The sequence below is a fragment of the Psammomys obesus genome, unplaced genomic scaffold, assembly GCF_907164565.1.
Source record: "Psammomys obesus unplaced genomic scaffold, mPsaObe1.curated_primary_1811, whole genome shotgun sequence".
In the NCBI taxonomy this organism is placed as follows: Eukaryota; Metazoa; Chordata; class Mammalia; order Rodentia; family Muridae; genus Psammomys; species Psammomys obesus.
In genome coordinates, this window is record NW_026590405.1 from 3,253,836 (window position 1) to 3,263,379 (window position 9,544).

At 53.0% G+C, this 9,544-nt stretch overlaps 1 protein-coding gene across 1 annotated transcript in view; it reads right to left on the reverse strand.

Moving 5' to 3' along the window:
• Window positions 1-9,004, reverse strand: part of Abcg1 (ATP binding cassette subfamily G member 1) — a 54,320-nt gene extending 45,316 nt beyond the window's left edge. Inside the window, exons 1-2 of the mRNA XM_055607126.1 lie at window positions 8,885-9,004; window positions 2,342-2,585 (exon numbers count right to left, since the gene is read on the reverse strand). Coding sequence (XP_055463101.1) covers window positions 2,342-2,585; window positions 8,885-8,926 — 286 coding nt within the window. The 5' untranslated portion in view covers window positions 8,927-9,004. The remainder of the gene's footprint in view (window positions 1-2,341; window positions 2,586-8,884) is intronic.
• Window positions 9,005-9,544: the final 540 nt, after the last annotated feature.

The following is a 9,544-nucleotide window of genomic DNA, read 5'->3' on the forward strand; positions in this document are numbered from 1 at the left end:
AGCTGACCGTCCATATGCCTGAACCCAGAGGTTACCACAGGGCAAGCAGCCACCTTGCTGAACTCCGTGAGGGTGCTGAGAACAGATATTTGTGTCTCAGCCTTGTTAAGAACCATCACTTGCTGGTTGACCCGGATGGTGAACGGGCCCTGTTTACTCTCGGAAGACACAGTACCTGGAGGGCTGCCCCTCCTGGGCCCACAATTATGTGCTGGGTTTCAACTCAAGATGCTGCCATGGTTTGATGGTTCGTCTTGAGTGCCGTCTTGATAGGATTTGAAATGGTCATGGAAACAGGATCTGGGCGCTTCTGTGAGAAGTACCTATTGGCTAGACTAGGTTACCTGAGGTGGAAAGACCAACCTTAAATGTGGTGGCAGCATCTCCATGGGCTGGGGTCCTGGACCGAATATACAGGGGGGAAGCTAGCTGAGCGCCGGCATTTATCTCTCTCTCTGCTTCCTGGGTATGGAAGTAACTACCCAGCTGCCTGCCGTCGTGACTTTTCTGCCATGACAGGCTGTACCCTGCACCCCTGTGCCAAAACAAACTCTTTCCCCCCTTAAGTTCTTCCTGCCAGGAATTTTTGTTGCGACAAAACGAGCTAGCAACCAACACACAAGGCTTCAAACATCCAAACCCCCACACGGCAAGCCGTCTTCACCTACAGCATGGGTTTTCAAAACCTCATCTCGACACCTCCAAGACCACACACGACACCCATGCAGAGAGCACTGTGTGCCTCACAGGCCTGCCACGGTTTCTCTATACTAACCAGCGAGCCCCATTTGGTGCATTTTCCCATAAAATCTGTGTATCTCCTACCCTGCAATTCTAGCGGGCTCCACAGAACGGGCCCATGGCTGAGCCTGGCGCAGTTTCTTTCTTAAACAAAGCAGGCTGGCATCTGGAAATGAGTATCAGATAACAGTGTCCTACAATCAGCCTTTGAAAGGGGACAGGGCCTGCTCCTGGCTGTGCAAACCCAGACACAATCGCCGAACAACCACCGAGCTCAGAGGTCCTGGCTTCTCAAGTTTCCAAAATTTTGTTTACCACCAACACCAGATTACCCCTGCCAGCGACCTCATGGGCTCAGCTTCAAGGGACAGAAAAACAAGGAAAAGAGAAGGCGAAAAACTTAAAAAAGAGTCTAACTTAGTCCTCTTAAGAAAGAAAGGTTGTGTAATATTTAAGATAAGAGTAGCGAACCCCCCAAAAAACAAAAACAGACCAGTCTTTCGGTGATGCCTGATTCATTTCGGATGTCCCAAGTTTCTTTCAGGTTTCCAATGTGCATGCGGTGACTCAGGAGACACCAGGGACTGCCTGGTCTGTTCCCCAGCTACCCCACTTCTACAGACAGCAGACTAAACTGAGAAACAAGTACCCCTACACAAGTACCGCGTATGAACTCTGACCTCAGCAAGCTGAGAACCAGGGAAGGATGCCGAGCGACTGGGACGGTCAGTCCCAAGCTCCTTGGGCATGAGGCAAGGCCCCTCATCATCTGGTGCTCCAGGGGCGTCCTCTGCCCCATCCTGCCATCTTAACGGACACAGCTCATTTTATGACCGGCTGGTTTTCCTCTATAGGTCACCAGAGCCACACACTGAAGAGTTCTCCCAAGACCTCAAAAACAGTTGGTTCCCAGAAAAGGCCATGCCAGACCCTGGAGTGCTCTTGGGCAGCTGATACTTGGGAGCCAACACACACTTTCTCTGGATGGCTGGAAAACTATTCCACCTTAAAAGGTGGGCGTAAAATGAGTGACCACTAGGGAGGACCCTCATGCTAATACCAAGAAAACTCTGATGCTGAGGGTGAGCTCGGCGAAATTCTTTATCCAGTCCTCGATACTGGAAATCCAAGACACTTAAAATTCTCATTTTTTCTGAGCGCTACCAATGGAACTTTCCATGTGACGAGTCACAGTCAGAATATAGATGCACAAGAAAAACGTATAAAATTCTCTGTCATGAGTCCTGTCCCCAAGGTACCTCCTTATAGGTATGTACATACTCCCCAAATTCAAAACATATATGCAGTCAGAAGCATTTCTGGTCCCAAGCATTTTCAACGGGGGATACTCAACCTGTACCAACACCCCCTAAATTGAGAGCCACCGTGAACTCTGAGATTGTCTAATCCGACTTGCGTATTTCACAGGAGAGGAGTCAGTTGTGGATCGGCAAAATAAAATTAGCGAGGGCAAGGCTGTGTTGGAAGAGAAGACATCTCAACCTTCCAAACAGCAGACCAAGACTTTCCCCGAACAACCTGCGGCTTCCTTCATGACTCCCCGAAACCCAACCACTGAGGAGGTGGCTCCATCCCGTACCTTTCTTCCTCCACCAGGGTCCTTCGGGGACGGAGTAGGAAAGGTCCTTGAATTCGATGTTCACGGCTGCCCTGCGAGGCAGGGAGGAGAAGCGCTGGGCGTCTGTGAAGTTGTTGTCCACCTTCTTCAGGTGCCCGTTTAGCAGGTCTGTCTCAACATCATCCACGTTGCTGGACACGGCCTCGTCCACCGACACGCACACGGACTTGGGCTCCGTCATTGTTGCAGAGTAGCTGCTGGCATTCTAGAAAGCAGAGCAGAGAGACAATACGATGTGTTATGTGCTCCCTGGAGGGAAAGAACATAAAGAGCCTTGCCAGCTGGGTTCAGGGTCATCAATTATCCGTAGAGATACTTTTTAAACTCTGAGTATACCTTTGCACCCCCCCACCCTCCCCGGGAGGAGAGAGAGGCAACCTGCCGGAACTGTCCCAGCTAACTATCCCTTTTGCTTCTAGTGAAAAAGGCACCTAAGATAAGATGCCAAACGCATCTGCTGCCTTCCTTTAGAATTACAAAATCTAATCATAAAACTTTAATAAGTGATTTGCTTCCCCCTATAAAGAAGAGATGGGCTAGCATGGAAAGTCACCTCTTTCCAGTCTGCTCAGAAAAACCTCAGGGAAGGAACACGAGGCTCCAAAGAATGATGAACAAACCGGCCTATTTAAAATGAGCTCTGGTCATGTGTTTCCTGTGCCTCCTCCTGACCTGTCTGGGATAGCCTGTGGGGGCGGACCACACTTTACTGTCACATTTTCTAGATCCCTTGTAACTCTACTCTATTGGAAGGTTGCGGCAATCTGCGTTATTTCCTCCATTACACAGGCAAGGAAACCTAGGTACCAAGGACAACTTGAGGAATCTGTGCAGGGTATCACAATTGGGCGGGGGGGGGGGGGGGGCGCGTTTGAGTGAGAGTGAGGTCTAACCTTGAGCCATTAAGATACAGGGAAGTGCTTCCTGTATTACAAAGGCACCCTGGAGCTAACATAGGTGGGGCTACAGGAAAGCCTCCAGCACTAAGTCAGACACAGCTCAGGCTTTTAAGCCTTTCTCAGGGAACCGAGGACTCTGGAGAGGGTGGGCCAAGACCCAGGAGTATTTATGCAAAGCAAGGGGTTTGCTTTTCTAATGGCTTGGCAACCCCGGCTTGATCAATAAGCTTCAGGAACCTCCAAACGCAGCAGGGCCCTGAGGGGACAAATTGTACTAAAGTGTTTCTAGCTGTCTCCTGCAGACTAGGGAAAGTGTCCAAAAGCGTGGGCCTTCTGCAGGCTCAGCCAGGCTGCTGATAATGCATGGGAGAGGGCCCACCCCTCACCACTTCTGGTCAGCAAGGCCGCTGGTCTGGCGAGGCACTGCTGTCGTCTTCTGCTCTAGAGAGGACACGCGTGGTGTTCGCTCTCCTGTGTGCGTATTAACTGGTTCTCTAATATTGCTTATTATTTATTATTATTTTTCTTAAAAAGATGAAATGAAAACTATACTGGATTGCCCACAGGAAGTCTCCTGAAGGGCTGGGTCGGTGACTCTGGTGGTAGGATGCTTGCCTAGCATGCCCAAACCCTGGCTTTGCTCCTGAGCGCTGTGGAAGCGCTTTGCGGTGACCCTAGCACTTGGGAAGTGGATGGAGGATAGCTGGAAGTTCAAAGTCATCTTCAGCTACAAAGTTGAGGCTGAGGCCAGCCTTGGCTACACAAAACCCCATCTCCAGCCCACCAACAAAAATCTTTATAAGCCTGGCAAGATCTCCTACCCACCCACCCACTGAAAGCATGCAACTGAATCATGGAAGAGCTGGTATTAGTGCCATCATGGCATTTGGGGGTTCAGAGCCTAGTGGTAAGCTTGGGGGGCTGGATACGTTACACAAATAGGGCACGGAAGAGGTAGGCTCAGGAATTCAGAGTCTCTTAGTGATGGGAAATGGACCTTTGCACTTAGGGAGAAGATGTGTGAACCACAAACTCACACCCACCACCCTCATGAGCACCTCCTAACTCTCTCTGACACTCCTACTGAGTAAATGAAAATAAAGGTGCAGAGGCAATCCTTGAAACCCGGCTAGGGGCAGCAGGCATGAAGCATGATGATCTTTCCAGTGCCAAGGAAAGCAGGTTCATATGTGCCCAGGATGAGGCCTGTGCTCAAGACTTTGAGACCCAGAGGACCCAAAGGAGAGCACTCATAGGAAGCCTTGGTGTCCACTCATCAGGTGCCTTCACCAATAGGCTTCTTGAACAGGTGAGCACTTGTCATAGCTCAGTGGCTTTGGAGGAATGTACCCATGCAACTCATAATGGACCCATCAGGCAAAGGGGCCTTCCCTCAACCTTACCCATTGTCCTTTCTGGCTATAACTGCCGTGGCATGTTTATAACCACAAGGGCCATGAAGGGGCCTGAAAAGTGCCAGGTGCTGGCTTTAGAGGCAGGGTAGAGTGTTTGCATGCTGAGGACAGGTTCCTCCTACCCCTCCTTGCTTGCCATGTAAGCTTGGAAGTACCCCAAGCTTGGCTCCAACCCCGGGAGAGGTGGGCAGCCCTTCTCCATCATGGCCCCATGAACCATCTACCCCTCAGGTTCCAACAGCTGAGGGTAATCCCTTCCTCTCTTCAGGATGCCACTGTAAGAATCCAACCCCAGGGAAGCCAAGAAGGTTTAGCCTCCTTCCCTTTCGAAACTCACAAGAGTAAGGGGCTTCACAGCCATCACCCCATCCACCCACTGGTAGGGCAGATATCAGACATGAATCAGGCCTGCACCCTGACCTTCCTCCAAACCTATTTAGGCACACCTTCAGGTTCATTCCCTTAACAGATGGGACACTAGATAAAGCCAGGCAGCTTGCTAGACACAGACTTGGACTCCGACCTCAGAGAGCTCAGGTTCAAGACTGAGCCCAGGGAAGAAAGCAGCTGTCACAACAGGATTAGGCAAAGGCTGGGGGCAGGGATTATTTGATTCAGACTAGACCCTCCCAACAAAGTCTGCCTGCAGAAACTGTCCAGTCTGAGATTAGTAAACTGAGGCAGGGGCAGAGCTTTGTGGACCATATGCCCTGCAGAGGGCCTCTGTGAACAATGGGTGTGGAAAACGGAGACCTAGATCCACAGCAGAATCAACCAGAATATGGGGTAGGGTGCAGAGTTGGAGAGGAGGACTTGAAGCAGGGTACTTGGCATTGATGGGGCTAAAGAGGCAAACTTTAGAATGAGATTTTTGGAGATTACTGGGGACCCAGAAAGGGAACCCAAGCCTGGAGCTCCAGTCTCTGAAGAGACTACATCAGTCACCTACAGAACTGGGGATGGGAGAGCTTAATCAGCCCCTGGGTGATTAAAACTGCAGAGGGAGGGAGGGATGAAGGGAGGGAGAGAGAAGCTAGAGTCAGCCACTTAAGATGTGAAGTGTTCAAGAACAAGGCCACGTGTGCGTCCATGCTAGGCAAGTCTGTAAACAACAGTGACTAAGATACAGTCTCCTTCCTTTACTCCAGCCTGCAGTCTGTGCTCCCAGCATTTGCACAGCACTGGGAGGGAGGCTCCCAACTCCAGTCTGAAAGAGCACAGGAAAGCAGCAAGGTCGCCCATCTGGCTCAGAACCCCTCAGTCAGGAGGTGGCCAGGAGGGGCCCAGCTCCCTGAGGCTTTCAGGCCTGAGCTGGCCTCCCCTCCCACTCAGCCATTTGACCATTGCTTAGTTCACTGTATACAGGAACCCACGAAGCCGCCCTGCCCCATCCCACCCTCCGCACGGAGAGCGGGCCCCACCCTTCCTCCACTGGTGTCCAGTGGCCTCACCCAATTAATAAAATCATGGAGACCTATGTGATGAGGCAGTGGCCTGTCACTCCAAAATAGACCAGCTCTCTGGAAACACATCCTCCAATGAGAGCTTCTAGCTGGCAATGTAGGTTACAGGGAGCTCTGCCTCAGCCTCCTGAGCTCATTAAAAATAAAACAAACACCCATTCCCTCCTGCCCCCCCCCCCCCCCCCCCCCCCCCCCCCGCCGGTCTGCTTCCCTACCTTCCTGTCTGGACACTGTGCCCTTTCTTCACGGAATGTGTTTTTTTTTTTTTTTTTTGCTGGTAGGACAGATGGTGAAGGCAGGAAGTTCATCATTCCTGGGGGCTTTGTGCAGTGGGGGACCCTCTTGGGACCCTGGCTGGGGGCCGTTTGAGAGAATGCTTCCCTGGCACAGTGGCAGAGTGTGTGGAGTGAGTTCTGTGTGAGAGGTGGGCATCTGGAGACACCAGAGCAGTGGGGGGCTGTGGCAAGGTCACACACAGCCGGCAAGCGTCACCCAGGCTGCCGGGAGACCCCTTCACTGGGATGCCTTCAGACACCAGAACCTTTTCTGGATACCCGGGCATGCCAACCCCCAGCAATTCCCCACAGGAAAAGTGTCCAAATGTCACACCCCGAGCTAAGTGTAAAAGGTAGGTTGCACTTGAGTGACCACTCACAATGCTGCCAAGCTCTGGCTAAGAGCTACCCCATCTCTGGGGAAGACTCCTGGATGCTCTGGCCACCCTCCGGGGTTCTCCCCCAGACTTGTGGCTCACTCAGACGGCACCAGCACGACCCCGTGGTAGGAGAGACCAAAAAGCAAATCTTGAGGTCTTGTCACAACCAAGAACATTAAAAAAAAAATTAACCTCGTCTTTGTTTTGTGCCTGTAGCACCTGGAATTCCTAGCTGCGGTCACTTCCCAAGCAGGTCCCAACCAGGCTGATCTTGCTGGGCTTCCAAGATCAGGCAAGATCTGTGGACCCTGGGTGGTATGATAACCACAGACAGACAGACATTTAAAAATTAAAACAAAAGTGCCAGGTTTCTAGAAGAAAATTCTTTTCGAATATATCAATAGGGTTCCTAGAGAATTTAAAAAATAATAAAAATAAAGCTCGGCCACTATGATATCAGTAACCTCACAGCATTGGCTGTGTCAAACTATAATGTGTAAAAACCTGTGTCCTACAGCATTTTGGTTCATTTATCCAAGCGAGTTCTAAATGGCGGCACGTGTTGTAAGAACCCACCAAACTTCCTCTATTTGCAAAGATCATCAATTATCTTCATTTTCCGTTCCCAGCATAATCCTCACGTCGATAGAGCAGTGCCCAAGGGCCAATTTTTCAGTGTTACCCAAGCAATCAACTCCCACAAAAGCTAGTACCTTGAGGAGAAGCGATTCCTGTTATCTTTGACTGAAACGTCAGACAGTGAGCACACACCACGGATAGAAAGCAGCTTGGGGGTCTTCCCGCCCAGCTCACCCCTCCCCCTGCCAACCACCACTCCAGAGCGTCTTCGCTCCATTCTATCGGTTTACAACGAAATCATTACGTAATGAGTCGGCCGGGCTGGGCTCAAAGCGAGTTCTACAGTAACCTGTTTGGAATCAAGGATGCAGTTGTCAGAGAAGAGCATGCGCACAAAGCCGAGTGCTTTTTTTTTTTTTTTTCCTCTACAGCTCAAGGCAAGAGGTAACTGTCGGTCAAATCCTGCTGAGCCTTGCTGACTTCAACTACAGGATGCTAAAAATGAGATAAAGGGGAGGGACTGTGCGATGTGGGCTCCCAGCGTATGGGAAGGAGCAGGCAGGCTAGTAACACAGCTAGGAGAGAAAGGGACGGTCGGGGTGGGAATACGGAGGGCATGCTGTTTGCACTCCACAGCCCGAGAGGATATGAACTAGCAACATCCGCGTGTTAGGCGGGGCCGGTAGGGCCAAGGGTAAGATCAGACGGGTGGGGGGCTGTGGTTTTGTTGTAGTCCCCCCCCCCTTTTTTTTTTCCTGGAGCACTGAGTGACCGTGCAAGAGGAGACGGTGGCCCACCTCTGGGCACAGCGCTTGTCTAGCAATTAATTCGGCAGCAACCAGGTTTTACCCAAAGATTGGTACCTGGGAGGGGGGCAGGGGGATAAATGCCCACATGCTGTCCTCACCCTGGGAAGGTTCTGGGCTCGTCCTCCTCTGTCTCCCCTGGGACTCCGCTGCCTCCTCCAAGAGCAGCTGTCCCTGGGGATCGCAGGAGAGCAGGCTCCGTTTCGTGGGGCGCAGGTTCTCTTTTCGTCGTCCCCCCCACCACTGTGCCCAGCGCTCCGGAGGGTGGCGCAAGAAGTCTCCGCCGCCTGCCTGCCCCGCAGAGCTCCCCAGGGAGACCCGACCCTCCCTTCCCTCCGGCTGGGCCTGCAGTCCCCCACCCTGCCCCGTGCGCTCCCACATCCCGAGCCCCTCACTCAGGAGACGGACAAGTCAAGGCCATCCATCTGTCCACTTGTGGGGCTGCTCGCTGCCCCGTGTCCGTCCCTTCAGCTTCCCAGAGCCCTAAGCCAGCGCAGGAGCATCCCGAGGCTCCAGGTGGCCGGGGCGGAGGCGAGCAGGGCCGGGCACCTCTCCAGGATGCCCCGGGTCAGCGTCGGGAGGACGCGCTCCTAGGTGGGGGTGTGAGGACCAGGGTGCCGGGCTCTGTGTTTCCAGTTTCCCTAGAAGATAAAAGCCGGCCCCGAGTGCAAAGGACATGCGACTCACCATGGCGGTGCCGACCGAGAAAGCGGCCATCAGACAGGCCATGCCCCGGGGGCGGCGGAGGCAGCAGCGGCGGCGGCGGGGACTAGTTCGCAGGAACGAGGCTGCGCTAGCTCCGGCTTCACCGCGGCGCTCCTCTCGGTTCCGACTGCGCCCCGGCTCCGCCCCGGCCCCCGATTGGCCCGCGCGGAGGGGGCGGGGCGCCGACAGGTGCGCGTGCTCTTGTTTTGCTCCTGTTGAAGAGCGGCTGGGGGATGCTATGGATTGGTAGCCTTCTGCTAGGCCTCATAGCTCCTGAGACCCCACCACCGGGGCAAGCCCAGTACAAGGACCTCACAGGGCCTGCGCCAGCCCAACCCTAGGCGAGCCAGTGGGCGAGCCCTGCAAACCAGAGGGTCCTTGTTCAGGAAACCTCCAGAGGTAGCTTGAGGAGAGCAAAGGGGTGGGGAAGAAGCCAAAGGGCTCTTTTCATCTGCCTTTGTTATGCCTATATCTTCCAGGTGGAAGCCCCAGGGGACAAAAAGGGAAGAGAAGACTGCTGCGGGTCCCTCCCAACAGCTCTAGTGTGAGGTGACCTCTATATTGAGGCAGCACTGAGGGGTTCATACGGGGGGGGGCGCACCTAGGCCTCCATCAACACCACTCCATCCCCAAATAAGCCAC